Source organism: Mus musculus, chromosome 1, assembly GCF_000001635.26.
Source record: "Mus musculus strain C57BL/6J chromosome 1, GRCm38.p6 C57BL/6J".
NCBI lineage: Eukaryota > Metazoa > Chordata > Mammalia > Rodentia > Muridae > Mus > Mus musculus.
Genome location: NC_000067.6, coordinates 39,706,712 through 39,723,576, shown reverse-complemented (window position 1 = coordinate 39,723,576; position 16,865 = coordinate 39,706,712). Strand labels below are relative to the sequence as shown.

General features: G+C 48.3%; 1 protein-coding gene across 1 annotated transcript in view; it reads left to right on the top strand.

Annotated features, from left to right (window-relative positions):
• Nucleotides 1-2,587: 2,587 nt before the first annotated feature.
• Rfx8 (regulatory factor X 8) overlaps nucleotides 2,588-16,865 on the top strand; it is a 55,691-nt gene continuing 41,413 nt past the window's right edge. Inside the window, exons 1-4 of the mRNA NM_001145660.1 lie at nucleotides 2,588-2,699; nucleotides 5,036-5,159; nucleotides 12,138-12,199; nucleotides 13,333-13,419. Coding sequence (NP_001139132.1) covers nucleotides 2,635-2,699; nucleotides 5,036-5,159; nucleotides 12,138-12,199; nucleotides 13,333-13,419 — 338 coding nt within the window. The 5' untranslated portion in view covers nucleotides 2,588-2,634. The remainder of the gene's footprint in view (nucleotides 2,700-5,035; nucleotides 5,160-12,137; nucleotides 12,200-13,332; nucleotides 13,420-16,865) is intronic.

Genomic DNA, 16,865 nt, shown 5'->3' with positions numbered 1-16,865 from the left:
ACTTATCTCCTTGTACTAAGGTCAAATCTAAGTGGATCAAGGAACTTCACTTAAAACCAGAGACACTGAAACTTATAGAGGAGAAAGTGGGGGAAAGCCTTGAAGATATGGGCACAGGGGAAAAATTCCTGAACAGAACAGCAATGGCTTGGGCTGTAAGATCGAGAATTGACAAATGGGACCTAATGAAACTCCAAAGTTTCTGCAAGGCAAAAGACACCGTCAATAAGACAAAAAGACCACCAACAGATTGGGAAAGGATCTTTACCTATCCTAAATCAGATAGGGGACTAATATCCAACATATATAAAGAACTCAAGAAGGTGGACTTCAGAAAATCAAATAACCCCATTAAAAAATGGGGCTCAGAACTGAACAAAGAATTCTCACCTGAGGAATACTGAATGGCAGAGAAGCACCTGAAAAAATGTTCAACATCCTTAATCATCAGGGAAATGCAAATCAAAACAACCCTGAGATTCCACCTCACACCAGTCAGAATGGCTAAGATCAAAAATTCAGGTGACAGCAGATGCTGGCGTGGATGTGGAGAAAGAGGAACACTCCTCCATTGTTGGTGGGATTGCAGGCTTGTACAACCACTCTGGAAATCAGTCTGGCGGTTCCTCAGAAAATTGGACATAGTACTACCGGAGGAGCCAGCAATACCTCTCCTGGGCATATATCCAGAAGATGCCCCAACTGGTAAGAAGGACACATGCTCCACTATGTTCATAGCAGCCCTATTTATAATAGACAGAAGCTGGAAAGAACCCAGATGCCCCTCAACAGAGGAATGGATACAGAAAGTGTGGTACATCTACACAATGGAGTACTACTCAGCTATTAAAAAGAATGAATTTATGAAATTCCTAGCCAAATGGATGGACCTGGAGGGCATCATCCTGAGTGAGGTAACACATTCACAAAGGAACTCACACAATATGTACTCACTGATAAGTGGATATTAGCCCAAAATCTAGTATACCCAAGATATAAGATACAATTTCCTAAACACATGAAACTCAAGAAAAATGAAGACTGAAGTGTGGACACTATGCCCCTCCTTAGATGTGGGAACAAAACACCCTTGGAAGGAGTTACAGAGACAAAGTTTGGAGCTGAGATGAAAGGATGGACCATGTAGAGACTGCCATATCCAGGGATCCACCCCATAATCAGCATCCAAACGCTGACACCATTGCACACACTAGCAAGATTTTATCGAAAGGACCCAGATGTAGCTGTCTCTTGTGAGACTATGCCGGGGCCTAGCAAACACAAAAGTGGATGCTCACAGTCAGCTAATGGATGGATCACAGGGCTCCCAATGGAGGAGCTAGAGAAAGTACCCAAGGAGCTAAAGGGATCTGCAACCCTATAGGTGGATCAACATTATGAACTAACCAGTACCCCGGAGCTCTTGACTCTAGCTGCATATGTATCAAAAGATGGCCTAGTCGGCCATCACTGGAAAGAGAGGCCCATTGGACACGCAAATTTTATATGCCCCAGTACAGGGCCAAAAAGGGGGAGTGGGTGGGTAGCGGAGTGGGGGTGGGTAGGTATGGGGGACTTATGGTATAGCATTGGAAATGTAAATGAGCTAAATACCTAATAAAAAATTAAAAAAAAATAAGTAGATAGATAGATAGATAGATAAATAGATAAATCTTTTTTAAAAAACAAAAACAAAAAAGTCATTCTAATGGGTTCAGCCTGGGCTTGCGTCTCCTTGTCGTCTAGAATCGAGCAGGAACTTTGTGGACAGCTGTGTGTCATCTCTGGAGAACGGCCTGTTCATGCCCTTCACTCGTTTATAAGTTGAACTTTGATGTTGTGTTATTATGATTGGCAAGTATGTTTTTTTTTTTCATCGAGATTGAGACATCCTTCTGAGACTTGTAACCAGTGAGCAGCCAATGTCACATCCCTATGGTCGGAGTCTTAAAAGTGTGCCACGCCTGTCCAGTAGCACTGGATACAATAGCCTATTTCCCCATGAAAGGTGTGAGCTTCTGAGACAGCTGTCCCTGCAGGCTTGGAGGGATCGGTCTGCAGCAGCAGCCACCGGAAGCTGCACGTTGGCCCCTCTCCCTGGGATTCTATTTTCACCATCTAGGTCACCTGGAACACAGCCTCTTGTCCAGAGAAGGGCTTTTCCCGGGCCAACTCCCCTCCCCATGTCCCACCACCACCCGGGCCCGTTATACTGAACCCTTTGGGAAAGGAGGTGTTAGCTGATCATCAGTATTTTTCAAAGTGCGGAAATAATCAAATAATTCTCAAGTGCTGTCCAGTTACAGACCCTTGGTGATCAAACACTGCCACCGACCTGGCCGAAAGTTTATGCCTGAGCTTTTCTCTGTTCCCTGGTTTGATCCGTTAGCCCAACGTTGGCCAGAGAGGGGAAGGGCGGCAGCATGGGGGATGGGGAACGACATGGGAGGTGCCTCTCCGACCTTTGGTGGCGGTGGGCGGGGAAGAGACCCCAACCCGCACCTCTGGGTGCAAGGCGTGGGCCCAGCATCCCCCCTCCCACCCCCCAGCTGCACGCGCCCCCCGCGCGCCCCCGCTCTAAAGTAAACACGGCGGAGAGGACCGGTGCCCCGCTCGCTGCCCGCTGGGCGAGGCATGGCGGAGGCGGTGCCGGCCTCTCCTGCGAGTGGCCTGGGCCTGCACCGGGGTATCATTCAATGGTGAGTGTCAGGACAGGGAGATACGGGCGCTGCCGGCAGGTGGGGAGCCCCGGAGGACGGGAGAGGAGCACCCCTGGTTCAGGAGACCCTGGCGGAGAACGAGGGAACACACACACACACACACAAGGTCTTCGTATCTGCACCCGGTGTGGTGCTGGTTTTCCACCTAGCTGTCCCGGTGGGTCCCACTTCCCGTGGGGGAGCAATCCAGCCTGTTCCAACCAGAGCGAAGCCCTGTTACTGAAACACTGGCAGGCCTTGGCCTTGGAGGAAGCGTGTTGTTGTTGTTGTTGTTTTCCTCCTGGCAAGAGCTCTAGAATGGAAGTGTCTTAACTTAAAACAACGTTTAGCTTCAACAATGCACTACGTATTACTTGTGAAAGTCATTTCTTGGCTATTTCAATAGAGGAGAGGAAAACTATAAAAAAAAAAAATACCCTCAGCTCATGGGCCTGAACTCAAAAGAGTCTGTGGCTCTTTATAAATAGGAAAATAATTAAAGCCAGTCCTCAGACTGTAGCTTTATAAGGTGACTATTATATATCAGCATACATTTTTCTTTGTGTGAGCTTTAAGAAATATTTCTCAGGGGAAACTTTTTTTTTTAAGAGTCACCTGAGGAAGAAGTAGTTTTTAAAAAAGAGAAGAATATGTTTATGATTATAGTTACTACTTTGTTCCAAAAGAGAATTTATTGCCCATCTTATCTTGCGAGAGGAAAAAAAAATGTAGTCAGACCCCCTTGCCTGCCTTCTTAGCAAAAGAGTCAGTTCGGTGCCTTAATTAGCTACTTCAGCTCACCACTGCTACAGAGACTTTTGCTACAGAGAAGTGAAAGAATGATTACAAAGTTTAAACTACTTGGGCATCCTCTTTAGGTCAGGTACTGTGGCCAGATTTCCTTTTGCCATAGGTTCTTCAGAACTGAGAAAACCAAAAGACTTCAATTCTCCTAACACTGGCATTCAAACCACTGCCCCAGTGTCTAAGATAGAATCCTGGAACAAAGATATCAGGCTGCCCAGAATGGGGGCAGCAGTGGCTAGAGCTGGAGGAACCATGGGAGGCAGCTCAAGAGAGAGTAGGGAGAGGCCCCAGATGTCCTGTGGAAGAAGGGCCCTGTTTATGGATTACATCACTCCCTGTTTTCCAGTCAGTGCCTTGTTAGAAGGGACAACGATCAGTCAGGTGGGGTCCTATCTGGGCCATGATTACCACTGTCATCTGAACATGATAAATTGTCCCTGGGAGAAAGGTCAGGATGTTGGCCAGTCTGGGGGAACAGAAGTAAGGTCTCCAAGTCAGAGACAGGAAGAGACATGGTCAGACGAGGGAGCACAAGCCTGGACACAATAGTGTAGACGCAGACCCCGGGTCAGGCCTTGGCATCTAATCTCAGGTAAAGCACAGGGGCATTTTGGTGGCACAATGGCAGCCCCTTAACCAGAGTCACCTGTGGTGGTCACCTGCCTCACACCCTCTCCTCAGAGCCGCATGCAATAGAGGTCAGGCTTAGCAGAGCAGGTTTCCCTTGGGACTGGCTCCCTGGGGGGCAGTGTGCTGCCGCCATGCCCGTGACTTTCTTGCTTCTGTTTACATTATGATGGGAGAGATAAAAATGGCAATCGCTGAAAAAAAAAATCAGGTTAATAAAGAAAATGGTTTAACCAATAGCTCCTCCAGAATTTTCGGTCCTCAACCCGCCCCACTGTTCCTGTGTCTGCAGCAGGACAGAGCATTGTGGAGAATATCTTAGGCAGCCGTACTGCTAATGGCAGCCTTAAATCCGAGAGGAGGGGACCCCAGGTAGAATAATCCCCATCAAAGGCCCACCCCGAGTCGTTTACTTCCTTAACCAGTTCCACCTTCTAAAGGCTCCACCATAAGGAAGAGAAGTCAGGCTGTCAGTCAGCCTGTGGGGCTCAGGGACCAGTCAACATCCACACCATCCTACCTGCCTGGACTCCTTCACAGTCCACTGTGGTATTATTTTAATTTACCAGGCACATCATTCTCTCTACCCTGTGGTTAACATAAATCTCGGCTGCAGCTCCTAAACGGTCCATCAGACAGTAGCTACTTCTTTTTAGCATGCAGATTCTTCTCCAAGGTTGACAACTGAAAACCCATAGTCTGTATTCCTAACCCTGACCCCAGGATAAAAGAGATCATTGTCTTCTGCCTGTGAGCTTCTACAGTTCCATTCAGTCACCTAGACAGAGGTTGGTTGGTTGGACACACCCATGTCTAGTCATGAGTTCTGTCAGAACATCCTTACTTCAGGGAAAAATAGCCACCAATGTCCTGTTTCTCCCACCCCTCCGCCCCCCTTGCAGGCTGGTTGACAATTTCTGCATCTGTGAAGGGTTCAGCGTGCCCCGATGTCTCATGTATGAGATTTATGTCGAGACCTGTGGGCAGAGTGCTCAGAACCAAGTCAACCCAGCGACATTTGGGAAGGTAAGTGTGGAGATGTGACAAGTCTATGCTTGCTGAGCTGTTTTGTTTCTCATTGGGTTTTTGGAGGGTTTGTTTTTGTTTTTTTTTTTTTTCTTTCAATGTTACAGCCCCAGGTGGGACGGGTGGAGATACATGCTGAGTAATGCTAGCTTATGCCATTGGCCAAACACAGACTGAGCTAGCTAGTGTCGCTGATGGTAAAGCCTTACGGACTGCTGACTCTCTGAGGAAAGTCTAAAGTGTGTTTGGGTCTAATGAGGTTTCAGCGGTGTCTTAGTCAGGATTTCTATTCCTGCACAAACATCATGACCAAGAAGCAAGTTGGGGAGGAAAGGGTTTATTCGGCTTACATTTCCACATTGCTGTTCATCACTGAAAGAAGTCAGGACTGGAACTCAAGCAGGTCAGGGAGCAGGAGCTGATACAGAGGCCATGGAGGGATGTTCTTTACTGGCTTGCTCAGCCTGCTCTCTTATAGAACCAAGACTACCAGCCCAGAGATGGTCCCACCCACAAGGGGCCTTTCCCCCTTGATCACTAATTGAGAAAATGCCTTACAGCTGGATCTCATGGAGGCATTTCCTCAACTGAAGCTCCTTTCTCTGTGATAACTCCAGCTGTGTCAAGTTGACACAAAACTAGCCAATACAAGCGGGTACAGTGGCTTTGTCCTCAGGAGCAGCTAGTTGTTTGTATTGAAAAATCCACTTTGCCTTTCCACACTTTACAGTGGGTTGGGGTCCCCACACTTTATAGTGGGTTGGGGGGTCTCCACACTTTACAGTGGTTAGGGGGAAGCTGCAGTTTTGTTTCCATGGCAACCCCAACACTCCCCGCAAAGACCCGGTTTGCTGGACCCTTACTTCTGCACAGAACTGTCAAAGCTCTCAGAACACAGCTCTGAGCCACTCATGATACCCAAGGATTGATGCTCTCTGCAGCTCATTGGGATTTAGAGATCTCATTGGCTTCGGAAGTTGGCACTCACATCTGAGAACTTCACCTGAGAACACTTGATACACGACCAAGTGACAGTCTGAGACCCTCTTGGTTCAACAGCTCCTAGGAGCAGCTCCTTAATGGTAGGCCCTGCTTTAGCTGCTGGGGTCCAGCCCTCTCTGAAGCTGGATTCTTAACTGTCCGGGCTGCCAGGCTGAGGCAGATAGCATTGTGTTGTTTTATGCTTAGCAAAATAAACCCAGAATTATTAAAGCCAAGGGTCCCACGGCTGGCCACGATGCATGGTTAGCAGAGCTAACCTCCTGAACCAGGTGCAGAGTTACAGCCACTTGTTGACTCCACCGAAATAAAACAAAACAGAATTAAAAACAAAACAAAACAAAACACAGTGTACAGAGTCACTGGAGGTCACCTGGTCTGAGTGATGCCCATCGGGCACAAGCGCCTTCTAAGCACCTTACCTTGGCTGTAAACTTCATCAGAGAGCTGTGTGCCCTGTCTGAAGCTAAGTGAGGACCAAGCAAGTACGTTGGTGCCAAGGGGAGCGTGGCATTGCCTCTGGACAGACACAGCCCATGCCAGGTCTGTAGTCCGACCACAGAATGCAGGCTGATGAAAATCGCCGAGGTCCTCCCTGGGGGGCCTCAGCACAGGTGACAACCCACATCATGTATCCTAGCTAATCTTAAATGGCAGGTGAAGGGACTCTAGCTAGCTCAAATCTAATAAGCACACCTCTGACAGACCTTTCCCTTTTCCCTCATTTTTTCTGCCTTGCTAAAAACTGTTAGATGACATTCCTAACAGCTCTATTCCCTTATTTGGCCACTTCCTCCTCCTGAGGCTGAACTGACTTCCAAGGTCCAGCCGTCAAAGTATTTTAGTCCAGCAATCAGCAGCCCCCACTGGCTCACCTAATTAACATGCCCAATTAAAATTAAATACCTCATCCTAACACTGGGTTTTCCTTTGTCCCTTTACAAACCGCCATTTGTCAATGGGCTATGGCTGTCTCCTCTCTATCCAGAGGCAGCCCTTTGGTCCCCTTGGGACAAATATCCCTCCTCCCTCTCTCTTGTTCCCTTCCCCTTCTCTTTTGTCTTTTATCTCCTGTGTTCATCTCTTATCATGCCCTTTGTCTCTCTAGATCAAATACATTGCTTTTGTGCTGAGAATTTGGTCTTGTGAGTCCTGAGCCAATACCTACCTATCTCTTACAACTATAGTGACAAGAAGCCTGCTCAGGGGGTCATAACGCTGACCAGTCACTCCCCCCCTTCTTTGCAAGGATCCTTGTGTATACAGAATTGGGTTGTTTTAGGATGTTATTTGATCACTGGTAAATGTATGGCCTGATTGTTAAGCTTCCTCTTCCTCGTCCTTTCTCCTCCTCTTTCTCTACCTCCTTCTTGTTGTCTTTCTCCTCCTCTTTCTCTACCTCCTTCTTGTTGTCTGGATAGTAAGACCAAAGAGTTTGATGAAGACAAAAGATCTACTTTAATGGAGGAGATAATTCAGGGGAAGGCGTTGCTAGCAAGCTTGAGGACCTGAGTTCAGGTCCCCGGCATCCCTGGGAGAAGCTGGGTGTGGTCATGCAAATCTGTGATCTCAGCACTAAGGAGACAGAGACAGGCACATCCAGGGTCTTAACAGCCTCCAGCCAACTGGTGAGCTTTTTGTCATTAAATACTATGTGTGACATCCCGCTTTGTGAAACCCTCCACGGTGGCAGGCATCAGGACTGTTTCCTGGCATTGCTGTTGGGACCAAGCCTGTGCCAGGGCAAAGCAAGTGAGGATCTTCTATCAGGCGTGAACCTGAAGAGTGACAAGGGAGAGTCACAAGGTGTCTGATCACACACACAGACCAAGCTCTTCGCAAAGCGGCTTCTCCTTATCTTCCAGCAGCAATCCTGGGGATGCTGCCGTGTTTTCCCAAACACTGAACCGTTTAGACCTTTTCTTCCAACTCAGTCCTTGAGGCTGACGTGTCCAGCCCTGACGGCCATTCTGTGCTTCTGAAGCGTGGTTGGATCTTCCAACACGTCCGCTGCTTTAATATAGGGAGCAATTACTTTCGTCGCCGAGCCTCGGTCACGGCTGCTCCTGATTGCCTTCCTGCAGACCCATTTTAGTTTGTGGGCTTCAGTTTGTGGATGCCGCCTAGGCCTCTCCTCTCCGGTGTGTGCGGGCACAGGCTTGCTTTCTCCTTTGCTCCATTCATTTGTTTTCCGTTTGTTTTTATTTTCTTTGGGGCTTTTATCCTTCCGGTCATTCTCTCTGTTTCAATTTAAATGTGTCACCAACAAGAATAAATACTCCCCCCGCCCCCAAAACACACACATACAAGTCAAATTAATCTAGGTCTCCCAAGACTGGCTTATAAACTGTAAATACTCTAACATAAGTAGATAAAAACCAAAGAGGGAAACTGCATTTAAGGTCCCTTTTATCTCTGTGTCCTACAGGGTGACTCAGAAAGGTTTTCTGACCCACTGGGAGTTCCCAGCTGTTACCCTGCAGCCCAAACAGTTGTCATTTTGACACTCAGTGTTTTAGGAAATGTCATCAAAGGCTCTGATGAGCCCTAGGTAGCCTGGCACAGCAGCCTTTTCTTAGCTGCCCACTTGCGGGCCTCCTCGGAGGGAAGAAGGTAACTTCCACCGGGTCCAATCTTTGCTAAGGTTGTGGAGATTTTTCTTTCTCCAGAATGGTGTCATTAGAGGTTGTTCACTTCTAGCAGAAAATTCTCTTTCCCCTTCTTTTTAAGATCTAGGGTCCAGGAATATATAGCTCAGTGGTAGAGCTCTTGCTTAGCCATGTGGAACCCCCTTGTCCAGTCTCTGCACTGAACAACAGGAAAAAGTTCTTGTCAGGAGGCTGTTTCACGCTGCAGAGCATTCCAAAGGAAAGCAAGGAGACCTCAGTGTCTGACCCCTCCGTTTATTTTGAATTCTTTGTCTTAATGTTTCCCTTAGAATCCACTCAAGAGATGCCAAGGTTCTAACATTAAGTTTGGCTGGCAAGTTGCCTAGAGAATAGGCCAGTGGAAGGGACCGATTGTTGGGAATGTATCCTGTGTGCCAAAGCTGCTCTAAACGGGGAAGGGAAAGGAAGGGGAAAGGATATGACCACAAACCATGTTTACAAGAAAAACAACAAAATATCCAATTCTCACTTCCTCCCTCCTCCCCCGGGGACTGAGTTGATTCCGAAGGAGTTCCTGCACAGATGATTCAGGATCGGCGTGCTCTGTGTGGTGCTCATTCTGGCCGCAAACCGTATCTTCCACAGATTGGGGAGTTTCCGGAGGTTGGCTTCCTCTGCTAAAATAACGTCAACGACTGTGTCTCTGATTAGAATCAGATTGCGTCTCCTTTGTGAGCAGTGTGGAAATCGAAAAGTGTTAAGAAGGGAAAAAAATAAAGACTGGCTGAGGCCCCACCCCCAAAGGTGTACTTGCTCCCATGGTCCATTTGTACACGTGTGCACACACACTAGTGTGAACAGCAAGCAGGAGCTGGGAGGAAGCACAGCCTTCATATCCTGCCCTTGTCCCTGTGTCCTGCCATCTGTCTCCTTCTGTCCTGACAAGCTGGTGAGCAAGCAGCAGGCCTCCCTGGAAGCCCTGGGTGAGGCGAACGTCTCTTGTCCTCCTAATCCACTCAACCATAGCAGCTTGCTTCTTGAAACCCCAGCCTCTTAGAGTATACAAATTCTTTGTTTTGTTTGCTTTGCTTTGTTAGGGCTGTGCAAGACACCTGTCTATCCTGGAACTTGCCTTGTAGACCAGGCTAGCCCTGAACTCACAGAGATCTGCCTGCCTCTGCCTCTCAAGTTCTGGGATTAACCACACTCGACGAGTGGCCAGACTCAACACAGCTTTCAAGTGGTGTGGTCTCCCCTTCTCCTCCAGCACTGTGGCATGCCACAAAGCAGGTGTAGAGGCTCGTTTCCTGCCTCTCCTTCCGACTGTGCTGCCAGCTGTTGATTGAACCTTCCTGGGAGGAAGGAAGAAGAAAGGAAAATGAGAGAGGCTTTACTCTATACGAGCCAGTTGGACCCTTTGGTGTGGTGGGCTCTTTGGTACCCGCCTTGGGCACTTTCCAGTACGTGTTCCTTGGCTTGGTAGTCGGTGTTCTGGAGGAGCCTGCTGGCATCTGCCTGCTTTCTGCATGTTCAAGAACAACACAGGGCAAGCCCATCTTTCTCCTGCCCTGCTGACTGCAGAAAGTGCGTGATGATTCTTGGCCTGAACAGACTGTGGATGGTGCTCACAGTGGCCTTTCTGTTCAGCTACTGAGGCCCTCCTCGTCCTACCCACATGAATTCTGGGTTGTCAGAAGATGGCAACTGCAGTAGCCTCCCAGAAAACACTTTGAGTGACTGGACTAACCTTCCCACACTCCCTCACAGCCAGGAAGGGGGCCTCTGTGCAAGAAGCCATTCACACGTCCTCATCTTTGCTTCACTGCAGATGCCCACAGATGCAAGCCCCTTGAATGTGTTGTCAGGCAGTTTGTTCTTCCATCCATCCATCCATCCATCCATCCATCCATCCATCCATCCGTTCGTCCATCCATCTGCCACCTATCCATCTGCCCATCTATCTGTCTATTGTCCATCCATCCATCCATCCTTCTGTCCTATCCCTCCATTTGATCATCCATCCATCCATCTATCCATCTGTCTGTCTGTCCATCCATTCTTTCATCCATCTGTCATCTCTTTGCTCCATCCTGTTGTGTAGATACTGCAAGGGTAAGTAGATTAAAGATGGACTCATGGATGGATGGAGGCCTGATGGGTAGGCAGACAGGTAGCTGGATAGATGGATAGATGATAGGTGCATAGGTAGACAGACAGACAGACAGATATGGACAAGAGAAAGATGAGAAGTCAGATAAGGGGAAGCCCGTCTCACTTCTCTCAAATGCTGCTCCTGGGAGCTCATACAAAGGGAGGCTGCGGCACACAGCCAAGCAGGAGCTGGGCGGAACAGCTCTGCAGAGGAACAACAGAAGTCATTGGCAGGCCTGTGGCTTTCCCTGCCCCGGCTTCTAAACTGTCCCTACATGCAGGGTTTCCCCTTCCAGCAGGTGTGAGCCTAGATACCCTACCTGTAGTTAATCCCTGGATATGGCCACCGGGATAGAGTCCGGTTGAAAACTGGAACACGAGTAGTGTCCCTGAATATAAAACACATCAAGGTAACTCAGCCGGGCGGGAGATGAGAATCGGAATCCAAGTGACTGTTATTCTACAGTTGAGTACCATCCACTCACTAAACCCTCTGAAATGAGAAGACCCATGGTCAACTCTGAAAGTAGCTATGATACCAGAGAAAGAGGAAAACAGCAGAAGAGCAACAGCAGCCATAGGCTAGACCCGGCAACCACAAGCTAGACCCAGCAGCCACAGGCTAGACCCAACAGCTGTCAATAATCCAATTTCCAGAGAGTCTTCGTGATGCCAGTCAGCAATGTAGCATTGAAGAGAGCAGAAAGCAAGACCAAACGGAGTTCGTTGCCAGCAATTCAGTCTGGAGAGCCTGACTGTTGGGACAGTACGCAGAGGCTCTCAACCTCCCGACACTGCGACCCTTTAATACAGTTCCTCGTGCTGTGGTGACCCCAACCATAACATTATTTTCAATGATACTTCACAACTGTAATTTTGCTACTGTTATGAATCGTAATACAAATATCTGTGTTTCCTCATAGTCTTAGGCGACCCTGTGAAAGGTTTGACCTCCCCCACAGAGGTTGAGACCCCCAGGCTGAGAACTGCTGCCTTAGAGTTTTGGTACTGGGAACCTAAGCCAGGACATTACCTGCCCCAGATGGGACACCAGGATTTCATTCTGTGACTTTGCCCATCTGGTGTGTTCTAATTTCCTTTGTATGTATCCCTTTTGGAACCAGCTTGGATCATTTGTATGGCTCCTCAGTAAGTGTAGATGAAGTGAGTTTGTTTTCAGTTTTCAAACTGCATCTTTAAATCTGTCTCATTCCCACAGCTTGTGCGCTTGGTTTTCCCTGACCTGGGCACCCGGAGGCTGGGCACACGAGGAAGTGCCAGGTAGGGTTTTAATGTTTGTTTTGTGTTAAATGAAGAAAATGACAATGCAGGGAAATCACAATAATCAATAAAATGTGTGACACAGAGTAAGCTGTACTCGGCAGCTCTCACCAAAGGGTGCTGTGGCTGAGACTACCCCCCCCCGACCCCCAATCATCTGGAGACTCCAGGCAGCACCGCGCTCATGTGATTCAAAATCTTGTTAAAATATAGAGATTACCACATATACTTTAGATTTAAGAAATGTGCCCAATTATTAAAATGTTCAAATGATTGCACACATAGAATAATGCCAATTGCTTTTAATTACTCTTTGGACTGAAATAACTTAAGCATTTGGCCAATTAGCCTATCAGTTGTATTCAGGAGGCTGGGGCCTGTGGTGATAGTTTTAACAGGGATGGAAGCTCCAGTGTCATCAAGCATGTCCTTATAATAATTGCCACACAGTTGTCATTGTCCTTTGCCATTTGTTTAAAATCAAGACAGGAAATCAGTGAGCAGGGACAGAAGCCAATTAGAGGAAAGGCCAGCAGCCCATAAAGAAACTGAAGACAGTGGCAAGTTTGCCAAATCTAACCTTGGGCAGGAAGTAAGCTGAAGAAACCTGGTTCTTAGCCCGGGCACACACTGTAGTTTCCTGGATGCCACAGAGGAGATGAGACTGTGTGGGGGGAGTCTGGCTTCCTGCAGGCTGAGTCCTCCGAAAGGTCAGGCGTCAGGACAGGAGGCCTGTCCCAGGACATCTCTCTGAGATGAGAAACCGAGAAAACAGAACCAAGCACCCAACAGTGCTTTTGTAGGCTGCCACAACGAAACGCGTGTAATGGGCTGTGTCTTATGATGGGTAGAGGATGTGGTGGGTTCACCTAACCTGCCTGCCATTTTCAGTGAGAGGTGCCGCACTGTGGGGTGTGGGGCTCCCTGCTGCTGTCCAGGGTTGTGACTATCATCCTACAGATACTAGCCAGTGAAAAGATGCACATTCAAAATTCTCCATACAATATGCACATATGGGTGTATATGTGTACAGTACATTCATATGGCACCAAGCCACTGCAGAGGCAGGCAAGAAGTTGGACTATCTGCAATGGCGTATGCGGAGGTAAGTTACAGGCCGCCTCTGTTTTCAGGTATCATTATGATGGGATCTACATCAAGAAGAGCTCCTTCTTCTACGCTCATTACTGCTACCTGCTGGGTAAAAAGAGCTGTCACAGGTTAGTCTGTCCTTGGGTTCCTTGGTCATGGGACATGGCCTGGTTTCTTTGAAAACCACTCGGATCTTAGTTGTAGCTAACTGATTTGTAGGATGGTCTACCACAGGTCCTTATGAAGAGCAGAAAAGCACAGGCCAGCATGTGGCTAATGCCCCGGGGAAACCTCTGGCAATGTTACTGGCCAGAGAAACCCATTTCTACCTGACTTCCTCAGATAACTGATTCTAACCATCTTCTCAGTCACCTAAGCCGTTGCTGATCCGGTCTTCCCAGACACGTCATTGACCTCATGACCCCACTGTTCCGTCGCAGGGCTAACCTCACTTTAAGCTCTCCCCTTCTCAGTGAAAGTCAGTGCAGACTTTCACTCCGGGAGGCCCAGGAGACTCTTGTGCTCTGCCTGTTACCGTCCCTTCCCTCCCTCCAGAAGGGTGCTTTCTATCATCACCTCGGGTCCGTCCTTGCCCCACTCACTCCCTAGGAATTCCCTTCTGGCTGTTTCTGGACAGTACCACTGAGATGACCCATGGGAGCCTCACCCTCAGGACATGGAAGCTTTGACTCAGAACCTCCCTAGAAATCGTCTTCACCTCGATTTTCCTTGATGCTCACCCCGAGCCACCCCTGACTTCACTGGGCTGCAAAACCCTCTCCACTCTTCCCTTTTGAGGTGGTAAGAGTTCACATATGCTCTTGTCACCCTACTCAGAGAACAGCTACGTTACGGCTTCATATCTGCAGATGGAGCCACACTGAAGGCCAGCATCTTCAGATGCAACCAAACCTAAACCTGGGTGCTTGGTAGTTAGGCCTAAGCATGCACATACATCATGACCACATCCTAAATAGGAGTTTTCAGTATTAAGTAATCTAGAGATGGCTTATAGCATAATCAGGGAGTCAGTTATGCTCTTTGCAGAAACTCCTTTTTATAGAAGGGACTTGAGCACTGGAGGAACTCCAGGGCCAGTCCCTATGGATGCTGAGGAACCCCAGTCCCCTATGGATGCTGAGGGACCTCAGTCCCCTATGGATGCTGAGGGACCCCGCCCCCCATGGATGTTGAGGGACAGCTGGACTCTATGAACCTCATACAGCTGCTCTCTTCTCAGCCTCATCCTATTCTAAACACAGCCACTCGACTAAGCTTCCTCAAATGCTAGTTTGCCTTCCTCTTTCTTTCCCAGAAGCACCTGGGGTGAAGGCCGCCCCCCACCCCCAGGCGCTGCTGGCAGGCTGTCTGTCTTGCTTGGTGTTTCTGCACGCCCCCAGCCATTCTCACCTTTCTGTGACTCAGGAGCACATGCCTCCATTTTGTGCCCTCCCCCAACCCTGCTCCAGCCTTCCACAATCCCTCCTTCTGGGGTCCTCTTGGATCTACCATTTGTGTTGACAGCCCTCCAGGGAGACCATCTTCAACAGTGCCAGCTCCAGGATAGCCCCCTTGCCTCACATTTCCACACTGCTCATGGACTCTACTCATCCAGCATTTCCGCCCTGTGTATTAGCTGTCCACTGGGCCTTCATTTGGCTTATAAATAGGTAAATAGGTGGTTGTGTGCCTGAGAAACCAAGGGTGATTTCACTTGTATCACAGCATCTCCATCATCACCATCACCATCACCATCACCACCACCACCCTGTCACTCTCTAAGCTTTCCAACTTTGACAATAGCAAGTTTGTATGAGGGGCCCTCCGTAGAGAGTGGCTGCTGAGGCCCAAAGTTAGGAAGGCTGCTGTGTGGATGAGACATGGCCCCTTCCTCTGCTTGCTTAGTAGTAGAGCTAAGATGTGCATTTAATGTGGTGCATGTGTGACAGAAGGTCGGAAATGCACAAGGCCTCTGCGCGGATAACAGGCCTCTTGACAGAGGTCAGAAGGAATGAGGAGTGAGTTGCGTTCCAGCCGAGCCATGAAGGGCAGACAGGATGGGATTCTGATGGGTGGGGTGGGAGAGAGCAGCAGGCATGGCTTGGGTGGAGAAGAGGAAGGGATGGGAAAGTGTGGGCTCCCAGCTGTCCATCTGTGCAGTGTGGCAGAAGACTATGTTGGAAGGCACTTGAGAGGCCATGGCCTTCGAGGCTGGGGCGGGGCAGTCCAGGAGCCCCTTGAGACACTGGGTGGGCTCCTGAATAGACTCTTCACAGCAGCAGAGCTACAGAACTTCATTTGTTTCTACCATGCTGTGGTTTAGATACATGTACGTCCCACCAAGATCCAAGATGAATTAAAACCCCAATGTATAGTGTTAGAAGCTGGAGCCTATGTGCATGCATGTGCACGCATGTGCACATACACACTGTGGGACACAGCCTTTTTGAGCAATAAAAACCATAAGAATGGTACCCGAATGAGTGACATTTTACCCTCATGAAACTGCTTGGCCCTTTTGTTTCTTCTGCTTCATGAGAATAGAGTGGAGAGAATAGAGAATAGGCCCTTTTCTCTGCCATCTTCTCTATCGAGATACAGGACACTGTGCCATCTTAGTGTGCCAGAGGGCAGGGCTGTCTTCCTCCTCTTGAGGTGTACCGGCCATAGTCCATCATTTTGACAAAGACCTGCGCCCCACACAGAGATGCATTAAAGTAAGGAAGGTAAATGGGTCTAAATGGAGAGAGGTTTCCACACTTCGTCTGAGGGGATGAAGCACAGGAACATCGGGCTGTGGGTTCAGGCAACTGCCACAAGAGTGACGTTGACGTGTGCCAAAAGATGCCGTAATTAGAGCAAGATGGAATCCTGTGCTTAAAGTAACTCTGATAAACGCAAGACGCAGAAACAGAACAGAGAACCCAAGGAAACAAATGCAAACAAGGCGCATAAAAGGGAAGTAAGAGCTGGCATACCAACAATTACCGTAATTGTAAATTATTTACAAGCACCAACGGAAAGATAAAACTGGCAGAGTGGATTTAAAAAGAAGAAAATAACTCAGGTTTGTATTGCCAACAAGAAACATATGTCAAATTTGAAGGCCTAGATAAGCTGAAAGGTATTTTTAAATTTTTAATGGAAATAATATAGCACTGGGGGCTGGAGAGGTGGCTTAGCAGTTAAGGGCATGTACTGCTCTTTTAGAGGGTCCCAGATCAATTCCCAACACCCACACCATGTGGCTCACAACTGCCTATAACTCTAGCTCCAGGGGGATCTGACACCTCTGGCCTCTGTAAGCACCTGCACTCATGTACTAGTGTGTGTGTGTGTTTGTGTGTGTGTGTGTGTGTGTGTGTGTGTGTGTGTGTGTGTGTAGAGACAGAGAGATACACAGAGATACATATATAGAGACACAACACATATACACAGACATACACACAGAGAGACAGAGACAAAGAGATATACACATAGACACACAGAGAGACATACACACACAGACATAAACACAGAGAGAGAGATACGTAGAGATACATACAGAGAAACACATATACACAGACATACACAC